The sequence below is a fragment of the Eretmochelys imbricata genome, chromosome 5, assembly GCF_965152235.1.
Source record: "Eretmochelys imbricata isolate rEreImb1 chromosome 5, rEreImb1.hap1, whole genome shotgun sequence".
Taxonomy (NCBI): Eukaryota; Metazoa; Chordata; order Testudines; family Cheloniidae; genus Eretmochelys; species Eretmochelys imbricata.
Window position 1 is genome coordinate 91,900,402 of NC_135576.1, and position 14,766 is coordinate 91,915,167.

At 40.3% G+C, this 14,766-nt stretch overlaps 1 protein-coding gene across 1 annotated transcript in view; it reads left to right on the forward strand.

The window, feature by feature from the left end:
- The first annotated feature begins 1,344 nt into the window (after positions 1 to 1,344).
- The window catches only part of FRMD3 (FERM domain containing 3), a 216,885-nt gene continuing 203,463 nt past the window's right edge, over positions 1,345 to 14,766 (forward strand). Inside the window, exon 1 of the mRNA XM_077816390.1 lies at positions 1,345 to 1,494. Within this exon, the coding sequence (XP_077672516.1) occupies positions 1,345 to 1,494 (150 nt within the window). The remainder of the gene's footprint in view (positions 1,495 to 14,766) is intronic.

The following is a 14,766-nucleotide window of genomic DNA, read 5'->3' on the forward strand; positions in this document are numbered from 1 at the left end:
AACTGGGACATCTGGTCACCCTATCCCCCACTCTCATTCACTGCCTGCCTTAGCCTTAGGCCCCTGCTGCGCTGCTAACTGCACTTTTAACAGTTGGTGCTGCTGACTGGAGCCACCAGGGTCCCTTTTCGACTGGGCATTCCAGTTGAAAACTGGATCCCTGGCAACCCTGTTTGTAGTTTGGTGGCACATTGAGTTGCACCCTCTTGATGGTGCAGTAGCCAAGACAGTGGCTTCCTGGTGATCTAATGATTTCATTTTCTCTCCTTTCGAATCATAGATAGGTAGGGACCAGCTAATGGGACGAGAAGATATCCCATATAACGGACTAGCTCTCACTGGAGTCAGGTGGCTCCAAGACACATTCTTAAATAGGATATAGTGATAATGGGTTGTAATTATAGCATTCTATACCTTTCCATCTTCTTACTCCATCCATGTCCACCACCACCCCCCCGCTGTTTTTGTTCTGAGCAGGGCCCAACTCCTGGAAACACAAAATTGAGTTACTCAGGTGCAGGGGACGTTCGGGTGAGGCTTTGTACTATAAACTCCTTAGGTCAAGGAACTTGTGTGTGTTTGCCAAATGCCATGCTAAAATAAGCAGAGCAGTTGCACCCTTAGCACTTTCATAATTTTCCTTGCAAAGGTGGAAGATGCTGCCTTTTCCAAATCTGCAGCAAGGACCCCCTTCTCCTGGGGGTGCTTTGAGACCAAGCCCTTAGTTTAATCCCACTTGTTCCCATGCACTCAGTGTCTGCTGGGGCACGGGGGTGAAAAAATGGGAGCAGGCAGGGAAGAGAAGAAAGAAATGGAGGGAGGAGAGGAAGAGAATGTGAGAGGGAAGAGGGGAAAGGAGAGCGACAGGCAAGAGGTGGCGACTGGGCACGAGAGAAAAGAGGTGAGCTAGAGGGAGGGAGAGAGAGAGAGAGAAGGGGGAGGAGGCGTAGGGAGGGGCAACGGCGGGCTGCGGGGCAGGGAGGGGTGGAGGGATGCTGAGGCTGGGCTGGAGACAGGCGAGCAGAGCCTGACGCAGCAGCAGCAGCGGTCCCAGCCCCTGGCGCAGACCCCGGGCTCCCAGTCTCTTCACACGCCGGCGGGGCTTGGGGTTCCGGCGCGCGCGCGCGCCCGCCCCCCCTCCGGGGTCTGGCTGCGGGGAAGAGCCCGGGCTCGGGCGGCGCAGGCAGAGGCAAGGGCGGCAGGATGGTGTCCGCTCCGCGGCTGGAGCCGCCGCCTCGGGGCTGAGCGGCCGCCGAGCTCTGCTCTAGCTGCACTGCGCGGCCCGGGGTGGGTGGCTCCAGGTGCCCGGGCGGCTGGGCTCGCTCCCCACGGGGGCTTTGGTGCATGTTCGCCCCCTGCGAGTGCATGAGGAGAGGCGGCAGGAGGACCATGAAAATGATCCGGTTCCGGAGCTCGAGCATCAGGTCCCTGAGCCAGGAGATGAAATGCACCATCCGGCTGCTGGACGACTCTGAGATCTCCTGCCATATCCAGGTGCCTGCCGGGGTAGGGGGGTATGGGGTGGGGAGTGCCCTAAGATGGGCGAGTGGGAAGGATTTCCCTGGTCTAAATCACAGGCAGCCCCAGGGCTGTAAAACACAATACTCCAACCCTCTGGCCCCTCAGGTCCCTCTGCAAGATCAACCAGGCCGGGGGCACTTACAGGTCTGGCCCCCTTAATATATTTTCCCTTCCCTGGTAACATACCCCCGTCTGCTCTTTCCTTTTAGCCCATGTGCTCTTCAGCACATAATCGTGCATTGACATTTACACCAGGCGTGTCATTCCATCCAGTTCTATTCTCTTCTCTCTCACACACGCACACTGCCTGGTGTGTTCACTACGGGTGTATGGAGAAGTTATATACATGGGGAGTGAGAGCCTCTAGAGAAGCAGACAGGGAAAGCAAAGGCCAAATAAACAGAGTGGTTACGGGAAAGAGAGTGATTGGGGAAAACTGCCAGAAAAACTGTTAGAGAATTGCTGTGAAAGGACAGAACTGTACTGCAAATGAACGAACTTCACTGGAATAACAATTTGTATAGTGGGAGTGCTGAGAGCCATTGAGCCAAACTGTAAACACTGTGTATGATGGAAACCCCTTCAAACCAGGGGGGTGCAGCATCACACCTAGTTCCAGCACCTAGGAACTGACTAACGGAAATGCTGGCTGTAGTAGTTGTTCTGTTGTAACTCTGTTGACTTAGGAGTGATACCAGGGACAAATCTGGTCCGTGTGTGTGTGTGTTTGTGTCTCCATGACATACTGGAAAATATTTATTTCCTTGTAAAACATTGTAATGGAAAAAAGAAACAAAGAAAGTATAACACAGTTTACAGTTGGTACTGCAATGCTAAATCTGCCTGAGAGCAATTAGCTATTGATTATGAATGTAAATTGCATTTCTGATAGTGGTGGATCCTGGAGTTTTTCTTATGTGTTCCATCTCCTTCTTCACACTGAAAGATTTGTGTGGTGTGTTGGTTGGTTTTTGGCAGCAGCAGACCTCACCCTGCTGTTGGGAACAGCTGGGCTGCTGCCCTGTTGCACAGGAAATAAGTACTTCCTTGTGCTTTGATCTGTGTAAGTAATTCAGTCACAGCCAGACCCCCTTTCACCTCCAAAGGGCCTACTTATCGTTAGGCTCTACACCACTTGTTAATGGCAAAGTGGTAGGCAGTTCCTATGGGATGCCCTTTCCACCTGTCCTTTATTTTTGCTGTCTAGGATTGGAGAGCACCTCCTATGTGAATGAGCAGATGCTGCGCCCTCTGGCAGCCTTGCTGCTGCTCCTGCTGTGTACAATGAAGGAAATATATTCAGGGTGTGTTTAACAGAAGAGCAGATATGCTAATTTAAATCTGAAATACACTATGGACTGATGTGCTGCGTGTTTTTTTTTTTTTTTTTTAATTCCACTCTGTCCTGGCAAAGTGACCAATAACCATGTGAGAATTTATTAACCTCCCCCCTATTTATTTTGAAGTGCCTGGAATCTGGTTCTGTTCAATATTCTCATGAAGTAATCTCAATTTTCCTATTGAGAGTTATCAGAGAAGCTTCATGAATTACAAGTGTTGTTGGATCTATTGGACAAAAAATGTTATTAATATGTATAAAGCCGGGGGGGGGGGGGCAGTATTCCTTGTACCTAAAGTTTCCTAGGATAAAAGAAGCTCCAGTACAACAGCATGCACCAATGAAGTGTTTGACCTGTTCCTCGTTATGATGGTGTGTGATGGATGGACCTCATTACCATTGTCAGCAAAACATTATTTTGAAAGCAGGATCCAAAAGTGTTTGCGCTTAGGCAATACTGAGCATTGAGAAAGTTCATAGCATTCAAAGTGAACCATATCTGAAGGAATGAAGTGAACTTCTTGGTATTTTCCCATGATTTAAGGTAGAGAATAGTTCCTCACATGAGGATTTTTAATCAAATTTAACACAGCTGAACAGTTAAAATCAGGGTGATTTAATTGTGCTCACCTTTCCTTGCTCTTACCAGCCTGAAAAAAGACAGACCCATCTGAGAGAACCACACAATGTAGAAAAGCCTGTGAAATTTCTAATGGAGCAGAGTTTGTTGTCTGCCTGTGGTGGTAATTTTGACAGACCGGTTTGGGTGAAATGGAAATATTCCTAATAAAACCCAAACTCGGATATGGTCCTCTCGTGAGGAATGCAGAGAATTCTGTAAGCATTTGAGGCCAAATTCTTCCCTGTGTAACCATGGTAACCATACTGACTTCACTGATTTGGCCCTTCATGTCAGAAGAGAGTGCTGCTTTTCCTTTGCTAGGCCATAGGTCACCACAGGCTTGATTTCCAGAGATACTGAGCACCCACAACTTGAATTACAGTCATTAGGATTTGTGAGTGCACATCACCTCTGAAAATCAGGACCCATGAATTTTGCAACTTTTTTTTTTTTGCTTGAACCAAATTCTGTTCTGGTTTACTTCCTGGGCAGCTACATTTACTGTCACATAATGGGATTGTTCAGGGTGTAAATCAGTGTAGAATTTAATTCTTGATCTTGTAAAATGCCTAGAAGTATCGGGAATTACTGACATCGTATACATGCAGTACTAAATTATTTGGTAATTGAACAGTGTAGTTATGACATCATAGCTTTAATGAGTGCGTGAACCTGGATGTCCTTCAGAATGGCACTTGTGTGAGCTTAATACTGCAAAAAGCTGCACATCTCCGACATCAGTGGGGGAAAAAAAGAGTATCTCTATATAACAAAGAACTTAGGTTGAGATTCTCAGCTACTGCAATCAGACTAGTTCAATATACTTACTGGAGCTACAGTTACACCAGCTGAGAATCTGGCCTCTGGTCTGGAAGGCTAAAAGGTGCAGTCCTCTAGGGACTTGGCAGAGTGAGTGCCAGGTGATTAGCTTATTATGGTAATGGAACCAGTCAGGTTATCCTGTAAAAATGTTGCATTTGTGGTATTAAAACGATATATGTAGAAAAACAACAACATTTTAAAGTCTTTTTAACTGTCATAGTTATGAAGACAACCCTGAAAACGTAAACTGATTATAAATGATGTCTTCTGGAGTCTGCAAACAGCCCAAAACAATAGATCTAAGAGATGTGAAGATCTTCATTTTCCTATATGGGTTGTGGACTCTGAAACCTAAGGATGACTGTGTAAATGTCAACATTGTTTATTTCACTGCTGAGCACTTTAGCCAAAAAGTCCAGCCAATGTATGTTTCACAATCCCAAACTGCCTTCCATTCTCTCCCATCTGCCAAAAGTCCAAACTGTTTCTTGCTTAGCTGGCAAAGCCTCCACCTTCCCCCCAGTAACATATACAGTGCAATTATACTTTGTCAATGCAAAAATCTTTAGTGTATCAAAAACTGAATATGCAGAGACAATATAAAATTTGAATTGTTAGACTATAGCTACTGTACTGATTGTATTTTAATATTGAAATTTAAAATATCTCTATTTAAAATTTTAAATAGAATCTGCCACACAATTTTTCCAGCCTGTCAAAAATCCAGGTACTTCACTGTGGAACATAGAGGGCCTTGCCTAAAACACATTTCCTTTTGTTCAATAATGGAGTTAAGTTAAGAAAGGCCTAACAAATGAACAAAATCCAAGCTTCAGCTTCTGCGTCATGTGTGTGGACTTAATTGAATGGACAAAATTCTTCAGGAACCTACTTGACACTCTAAGTTCATCTTTGTATGCAAGATGAATAGAAGGTAGGTATAGAAAGCAAAGTAAGCCGACTTGTCCCAATAGGGCGTTCAGTGGATATGCAGAACAGATGCAATGCCACTTGCTTTCAGAGGGCAAAAAGATGTGTTTGTAGCAGGAGAATGAAGTGTATTTTGTCCAAAATAGGGCATGTGAAAAGGAAAATCCAACTCAGCCGATTCTTCAGTGGTACACACAAACAGAGCACCCACGCACACACTTTAAAATTTCCATGCACCATAGTAGACATCCTCACACTTTCACAAAACTCCTGCATGCCTTCCCAGAATCACTGAGGAAAAACTTGTTTGGACAAAATTTTTTTGCATGTTAGCTATGTTATCCAAATGCTGCATATTCATAAGGGAGAGAGCAGCCCATGTTGTGTGCTGTGGGGTAACACTAGAGTTGTGACAGCTGGATAACACTGTACGGTAATGTTTTGATCATTAACAGAACAGTAGAGCCTAATTCCTCAAATACAGAATCTGAGCACTGGCAGTACGGATGTAGCAAGAAATAGAGAGGTGCCCACGTTCTGTTTGTGCTTTTTTGGGGGGTGTGGGTGAGAAATGCAGCTATATGTAGTTTTGTAACACGTTGGCTCAAAACTTCTACACTGCCAAATCCTATTTGAATATATACCCTTGACCATAGCTAGGTTACAGGTATGGAGTTATTTTAGAGCTCACAATAGGCACTTCAACATAAAGCTAAACAAATATACTCATTTGTATACCTGTTCACAACTTCATTGCAGAATTTGGCCCAACAAAAGGTGCAACCAGAATTGCACATTCTTCAGCCAAACCATAAGGGCACTCGGGGTTAACTGGATTAAAAAAAGTGGCTTAATTTTCTTTGTGTAAATTTAATGGGATTCAAGGAAAAATAAGAACAGCATTTGCGTTTAAGCATTAAGGTTCTTTCCAGTGGCACTTTGGTCACTCAAGAGGCTAATAGTGTCTACTGCTGGAAATAATTTTTTTTTGTGAAATACTATGGAGTGGGTTGGGGAGAGACTAATATGAATCATGCATTTGCAGATTCTAGCCAACTAGGCTGTAGAACTGTCTTCATGTAGGTCATCAAGTAGCTTAGGGCTAGGTATGTAGCTCAAAGGTCAGAATTCAAAATATTGCTTTCTTTAGCTTCATGAGTGCAAATTAGACAAAGTGAGGAGTGACACAGGAAATGGTTGGGGACTGAGGTTTAACTAATTCTTGCAATGACATTTGTTTCCCACTTTTTTTACTTTATGGGTTAAGCCGTTCTGGGACCTGCACATTTGATAGTCTTACAGCAGTGGTAGGGTAAAGCTATAGTTGCATAGCTAAAAGGTAGACAGAATGGAAAATAACCTAAAGGTACGGTGGTCACTGTCTTCTTCCATTTGCAAAAGGCAGTTGACCTGCCTGACTGAGCACAATACTAAAGGGATTTCAGTAAAGGTTTAGGAGAGGATAATGGTAAAATAGGATTTAGAACCTTTTCCTGTAATCAGATTCAGAACAGTAAGAATTTGTTGAGGAACCGTGAAACCCAGAGAGTTGTGCAAAGCAAACAGGGATTCTGTTCTTGGTTTTGCCAATATTATGTTAAAATATCAAAGTATCCTGGTTTAAACTTTGTCACCATAACCTAAATACCTTAATGAGTAGATGATAGGATGCTTTATGACTCACATGTTCTTAGAGACTATGTATTTTAAGTGCTAGTGGGTCTGTTCTTCAATATTTATTATTATGGTTGTTTATATTGCAATAGTGCCCAAAGGTCCCACTGTGCTAGGTTCTGTACAAACATTGAGTTCAATGGGACTAACTGACATGCTTAAAATTAGGAATGGGTTTATGTATACTGTGTTGAATTGGAGCCTTAATTATTCCAATATACTTTTAATCCTGATATACACGTGCTAATTCCAGTATCTGATCTTTCTTGAGTAGAGAGTGTTATGTTGGACTATCAAATTGTATAGTGGGTTTTTTATGTGAACAAATGTCTGTCATGAACATTGTGAAACCATTAAATTTTCATAGATGACCAAAGGTAGAATTTTAACCCTCATCTCCAGAAAGGCTAGTAAATGTAACATGTTTCTAATTTTAAATTACACTGTAATCTGATAGCCTTTAACAGCTTCTGGCATTTCAGGTCTTTCAACTCCAGCTGCTCTGACCCTCCTAAGAGACTCTGTAAAGTTGGTGTGAAAGAGCTCCCCACCTCCAAATCATACTTTATTATTGAGACATTAAAGCTGGTAGTGAATGTATCTGATGAAGTGAGCTGTAGCTCACGAATGCTCAAATAAATTTGTTAGTCTCTAAGGTGCCACAAGTCCTTCTTTTCTTTTTACTTTCTTTGTGACTATTTGTAAGAATATTGAATGACCTGGGGCAAGTTACTTGATCTCCTTATGCTTCAGTCAGCTGAGCTGTAAAACTCCAATAACAGGACCTTCTCAACAAAAGATGCTGCAGTTGAGTTGATCTTTCCTGAATAGAAATGTGTATATTTGCTTATAGTTTCATTACATTACTATTTTGGTACATAAATGATTTAGTTATCATTAAAACATATCTTGGTGAGTCCAGCTGTCAAATTAGGGGGGGAAAAGGGTATGGAAAAAATTGTTTTCAGTTCAAAAAGGAAAACAAACTTTCTTCTGCTTTGGTTATGATCTGCTCATAGGTCTTACACCTCTTAGTGCATGACTTAAAGAATGGGGAAGACCAAATCTGAGAGTGGTCATTACAATCTGTTGTGAATGCTCCATCAATTTTACATTGACTTTTCTATATCAATTTTCTACAGCCCTTTGCAGAAAATATTTGACTTATTTTAGATTGTGAAACTGATAAATTATTTATGAACAGGTTTTTTCTTTTACCTTTTCTCTTGAGCACACGTGTTCACTGCTGTAATTTAAGGAATCTATTAACATGTTGGTATTTAATGTGATATTCGCAGTTTCCTGTATCTTTCTATTAATAATTGTGGACCCATCTTCTTGAATAAATTTAATATATTCTCTCGTTGCGTCTTACAGAAATATATCAATTTACAAAATAAACTTTAACCAAAGGGTTCTCTTTAAAATTCTCATCGCTCGGTGAAATGTGAAGAACAATAGAGTAGGCTGAAGCAAGCTTTTGCGATGAAGGACCAGTGTCCATTGGGAGATGACGCCCACTGTGAAGACGTGTGAGATGTTGACAACTTGGAAAGTAAATGGGAAGGAGAGGGGAACAAGGGAAATCAGAGAGCTAAGAAGCCAGGGATGAAGATGACGAACCTTAGCTGTGGAAAGGGAAAGGTTAAGGGATTATATAGGCAGCAGGCAGGAGATTTAGTGAATTTATATTTATCCTGTAAGTGATGTCAGAGCCATAACCTGCAAATGCCTTGAGCTGCTTGATAGTGCTGTAACAATTCAGCTATTAGGAAATGGAGATAGAAGATGTAGGTAGGGGATGCAAATTATGTGTTTCATGTCACATTTTATTGATACATTTAAAGGTGTGATACTGTGGTCTGTATTAGTAGCTGTGCAATTATTAGTAGTGCACTTGACAAGAACTGGATGTCAAAAGCCCCATTGATCAATTTGAGACTGTGCCTGTATGTATTAAACTAGATTTCTGTTGTTCTTTCATACAATTGCACAGGCTTACAATGATCTACTCTTGTACACTTGTAGATGTATTGTGTGCCCTTTTAAGAACTGAATAATTCCATTATAAAAAAAAAAACAGAACAGTGACTGTTATTAGCTAGGTATATAAACCAAAAAACATATTAGCAGTTCCTATTTATAAAAAATCTTGACTCTTACCTTCATAGGGTTTGAAGATATTTATTAATATCACAAAGCTGTCTTGTTGTTCAATACTAGTCTCTCTCTCCCTTTCTCTCTAGTGTGAAATTTAGAAGCAAATGTACCTGCCTGAATAGAAATTGATCTCTGTTTATGCCGTTAGACTCACATCATAACCTTTTGGGTCTTTTTTTTTTTTTTTTCCAAATTGCCTGTCACGTTGAAATACACTTATGTACCAAAAATTTTGACTTATCATTGTTACGGATTATGTGAAGAAGGAAAGAGCTAAAAATGCACTTCTCACTACACAAAATTAGCCAGTTAATAATTACTAGTTGGGAGTAGCTGATACTAATTTAAAATAATCATATGTATAATCATGTTTTGATTTCTACCCATCCTCCATTAGTTGTTTGTCTTCCAAGAACATAAGCTTTTAGAGGTGCAGCCTGTGTCATCCTATATGTTTGGACAAAGCCTAGCACTTTATGGGTACTATTGTAATACAAATAAAAAAACCCTCAAAGCCAGTGGAGGAAAAAAAATAGCAACATAAATAAGACAATCCAGCACAACTGAAATTTCCTCAAATAATGGATTTGATCCTGTTATGTGCTGAGTGACTCCTGTGAGGTATAGAGCATCTCCCACTCCTAATGACTTCATGGATTCCCCTGTCTTGCAAGAGAACTGCAGGTACCGTGTACCTCACAAGGTAGGGACTTCTGGCATTCTGAGATGCTCAGTTCTGTCTAGATATAATCAACCACTTGATGAACTGGGAGATCATTTAACAGGAATAATGCACTCAAGGTTAGAGCCAGAACAAATCAGCAGTGTGGAAACATCCTATTTAGGATTTTTTGTTGCATTCACTTGAATCCAAACTTTTATATTTCTTTGAAATCATGTTTCCATAATTTGATGGAGGCCAAGTAAGTTATCTTTCACAAAAAAAAAAAATGGGATTTGAATCCCTCTGAGAAGAGGGAATAAGATCTCTGCGTTTTCTCCCTACAGATTTAGATTGTCACCATCTGACAGGCTGTACATAGCTGACGACGGCTCAATCATTCAGGCCAGATAATGAGCAAAGTTGGTAGCTGATACATTCTTTTATTTATGATTCCTGTTGATGTAGAAATATACTTGCACTTTTGTGGCATTGCTATCTCTTGGGTGTCCTGGTTTATCAAATTAAACATACTGTAGATAAGTTCTGTCTCTTCCCATTGCCTTCTAAGCCCTTTCCTCTCTTCTCACCTGGTGCAGACAATTATTGCCATCCTTCGTTACCAAGGTTCATAACCTCGGTCATCTCGGACTCCTTTCTCTCTCTTTCCTGTCACATCCAAGCTGTCGCCAAATGAACCCTGCTGTTCCTTTCTCTATCACATGGTGAAAATACATCACTTCCTACTAATCCCAACACTGCATGTCTATGCTTTGTTTAGCTGATGTCTTAAATACTACAGCCATTTCTCTCTGGCTTCCTTGTTTTCCATTGCTTCTCTCCAGTTCATCCGGAATTGAGCAGCTAAAATAATTTTCCATGCCTGCATATTAGACCACATTCTGCTCCTGTTCCAATCCCATGCCTGTTAAATCAAGTTTAATATTGTGGTCCTTTTCTTCAAATCTTTACATGACCTATCTCTCCTACATCCCCACCTTTGATTATTATATCCAGTCTTGTTCCATTTTCTTTGCCCATGCAAATCTTTTTTCCTTTTTTCCTTTATTTTTATTTTGTATAAACATCAGCTGATAACAAAATCTTGGTGTTTGTGTATACTGTTAAACAGCTGTTGCATTCCAACCCCAGAGTTGGCTGCACTTCAGTAGTGAGTGAAATGATCCTTGCAAATATGTATAATCGTTACTGACCTCACAGGGTATTGTGAAGCTTACTTAAGAAAGGTTGAGGGATGAAAAACATGAAGTACAAAGTATTACTTTATTGTTATAAGGAAATCCATATTCTGGTAACATTTACTTTAGAGGAAAAGGAAAACTCGCTATGTCATTGAAAGTGACCCTGGAAACTTGAGATAAAACAGAACACTTAATGGGTCTTTTTATACTCTCTGCTTACCTTGGAAACAGTGCAGTATGACCATAAAACAAAAATGAATGATTCCTGTAGAAAGGGTAATGATCATTTGCTTAAAAAACCCCCAAAACCTTCATTTTCCCCCTTTGCTTCTCTTTGCGTATATTTCAGTGCTGAAAATCTGTTAGCATTACTCTAAAAGAGACTTAAACTGTTGCAGACAGGATAGTAAAATAAATTCTAGCACTGTGTGGTTTATTCAAAATCTTCTTAACCAGTAAGGAATTAATCCTTTTACATAATACTGTTGTTAACATAATAAAAATACTGTATGTGTATATTCTGTTGGAGCCTATTAACCAATCAGAATGTAAAAGTAGGAGACACATGGTCTAATGTTTAAAGCACAGCATCAGGAATCTGTATTTTGACTCCTGTTGTCAACTGTGCCACTGACTTGCTCTATGACTTGGGGTAAATTGCTTGATCTCTCTTCATCTCAGTTTCTCCCTCTGTAAAAAGGGGCAAAAATAATACTCCTGTAAATTTCTTTGAGAGCTTAGAATTGAAAGTGTTACATACAGTATTTTGTTAATTATTAGCTTTTTATTTCTTTGAGATTTCCTACACTATGCAGGAGTGGGGATTGAGGCTTGAACATCCTTCACAGAACTGTTTAAATTCTGACTTCAGTCTTATTACTAGTGATGTTGAATTACCGGGGCGCTCAGTAGTTTGCAGTATTGATGATAATCAATTCTATCCTTTTTCTTATAAACAAAGTATATTTGATGTGGAAGTCACATAGCAGGAATAAATCTGGAACCCCCAATGTCATTTAGTGTTGTGTATGTAGCGATGTAACTGGCAGAAGGGAATGTTTTCACCTTGTTTTTTGTAGTGCACCTTTAAGTACAGAGGCCTATTCTCTGACAGTAGCAACAGCTGTGAAGTGGCTGCTGTTCTGTGTTTCACTGAAGATGCAGAATGCTAAAATGACTCCATGTATCTTTCTTTCTTGTTGTGGAGACTTTATATTTGTTCCTTGTTTATTGATTTCCTTAGCTTAAGCTAAGGAAATCAATAAACAATCTATTTTGAGAAGTCCATGCATTTCAAAGGTAAAAAGCTGCTCTTATCTGGAAATTATTGGCCTGCTGTAGTAACCATAGGTGATACAATGAGAGAATAGAGGAAGAATAGATTCTCTCCCCCCCCCCCCCCGAGTTTTTCCCCCAGCTCATTTACTTTGTGCATTTGATAACATTTTGCACCTAGTTTCACTATTTCCTCTAAAAAATCTGTATGCACACTTATCTGTGCAGGCCTTTCATACAGGGGGGTGTGTGTGTGTGTGTGTGTGTGTGCGCGTGTGTAATATAAAAAAAAAAACAACAAAAAGCAACCAACCAACTAAACGCCCCTGCCCCCCCAACAACACAGGAAAATGATAAAACAGAAATGAGCAGCAGAACCTACAGGTGAGGTGTAGTACCTCCAATCTAGTGTGCAGGTTTTTTTTGTTAAATAATTAAAAGCAGTTTCAAATTGATGATCACCCTTTAGGAAAACTAGTACATATGATTTAGATCGGGGTTGTAGAGTGTATATATGTACAAAGATGCAATCCTAATAGCTGCGTAAGAAAGACTCGTGTCGTACATGTGAGGCACTCTAAAATGAAGGAAGTATAAAATGGTGAAAGCTTTATGTGCATAACATTACTGTTATCCTTGTCAATGGAAATTTTAAGAGTGTAGGTAATATTGTAAACCATTACTGCTGGTTTGAACTAGTGAAAGTACTGATTTCATTGGGAGTCCTTATATGCACAAGGTATTTATAGAATCCAGGCCTTAATTTACATTGAGACGTTGATTATGCAACCGGTTCTATGTGAATAGACACCTGTGTTTTTGGGGAGCCACACTGACTTCAATGGGATCAGTTTACAGGAACAGGGCTGTAGGATTCTTCTTTGACCCCATGTATTCCGTTTTAACAAAACAAGTGTTAACTATCCTTCACAGGTTACAGTATTTTGCTGTAAAATGCAAATCACAAACAAGACATTTGCAGTGCTTCCCACAAGGTTGGTACTATACCCTACCCACCTGTGATATGACCGTGCATAGTTTACCTCACAGTAAAACTAAAGTGCCTTGTCTCTACTATGTTTTTACAGAGAGATAGCTAACGTGCATTAGATATTTCACTGTAAAAACACATCTCTGTCAGTGAAAACATAACCTTAGATTATATACATCTCTCATCGGGAATCTTATAATTTTCTTTCACAGAGCTAAATACATACTTAGAATTATTTTCTAACTGATGCAGCAGGTGCATGGAAATGTGAGGAGACCCAGGTTCTAGTTGTCTCCTTAGGCTTTTCTGTGTAAATTAATTTAATTGACCATTGTGTTTCTGTTTAATGAAGTAAATGGCAGCTTCAAATGTTGCTTTTGTACATAGAGAAATGATCAGCACTTCTGCTTCCTGCCATGTTTAGTTACACTGAGATCATGTATTACAAATATGACACATTTCTTACTCTCACTGTAATACTTGTATATTGTTTTTGTACTGACAGATGCATCAGAGAATCTTATCCTTCACTGGTTCTTAAAATGTAGAATGAGAGAGTGAATCAGAGCTGTGGATGAGAGCTTAAATTATATAGTACCATTCTGACACATGAGCCACCTCTGGGACTTGCGCTGGAAAACGTAGTGAGCCAATATGTGTACACCATCAAACGTACGGATGCCAGTTTCTCTTGCTCACTCCATCTGTGTGAATTTTCTTTAGCTTCATCCTGAAAAATGAACAGAAATAAGAGACTATGACAGATAGTGCTTGATGTGAGTCATTATGCAGACTTGTCCATTAACATAAAGCTAATGAAACAACCAACTATACTTGAATCAGTCACTAGAGAAATCCTGTTTTGTTTTGACTGGAGAATCCACTCACGTTGCTAGGATTCTTGAATTCATTTTCCTACGTTGTCTCACAGTTTGTACCTCAGAAACAGCCATAGGAACTGGGGAGGTTTAAAGGAAGGATGTAATCAAAATCCTTCCAACCGAGCATTAATAATAACGGCACAGCTAAGTGGAATGTGAACAGTAATCTACACAGTCTCAAGACATTCTAGTTCTATGTTTGGCTGGCTAACCAGAGAAATGTAGAAATCAGAGACTGACGAAAAAACCCTAAGATCTAACTCATCCTTTATAGTCCTTAAACTCATTAACCTGAAGATGCAGGTTTGTTCCTACAGCATATTTTTCAGGGCCTTACCTAGTCCAAGTCTAAAATTAATCTCTGATGAAATTTAGTATTTTTCTTGGGAGTTTGTGCTTTTGTCTAATAGTTCTCACTGTACAAATGTACAGGTACTCTTCCCGTGTCTATGATCTAATTTTGAAACAAGCTATAACAAGGGAATATACGAGACAAGGGCAGGAGGGAAGATGGGAGGGGGGGGGAAAATAAGGTTGCATGGCTATATAGGTTACCTGTGTGCACAATTCAGTGGCTTCACATAATCTAATTTAAAAATAAATAATATCTACTATCTCAGACTGCTGCTCAGCCTAGCTATCATTTGCTGGCATTTCCTGTAGGTGTTACTTCAAAAATGGCCGCTTT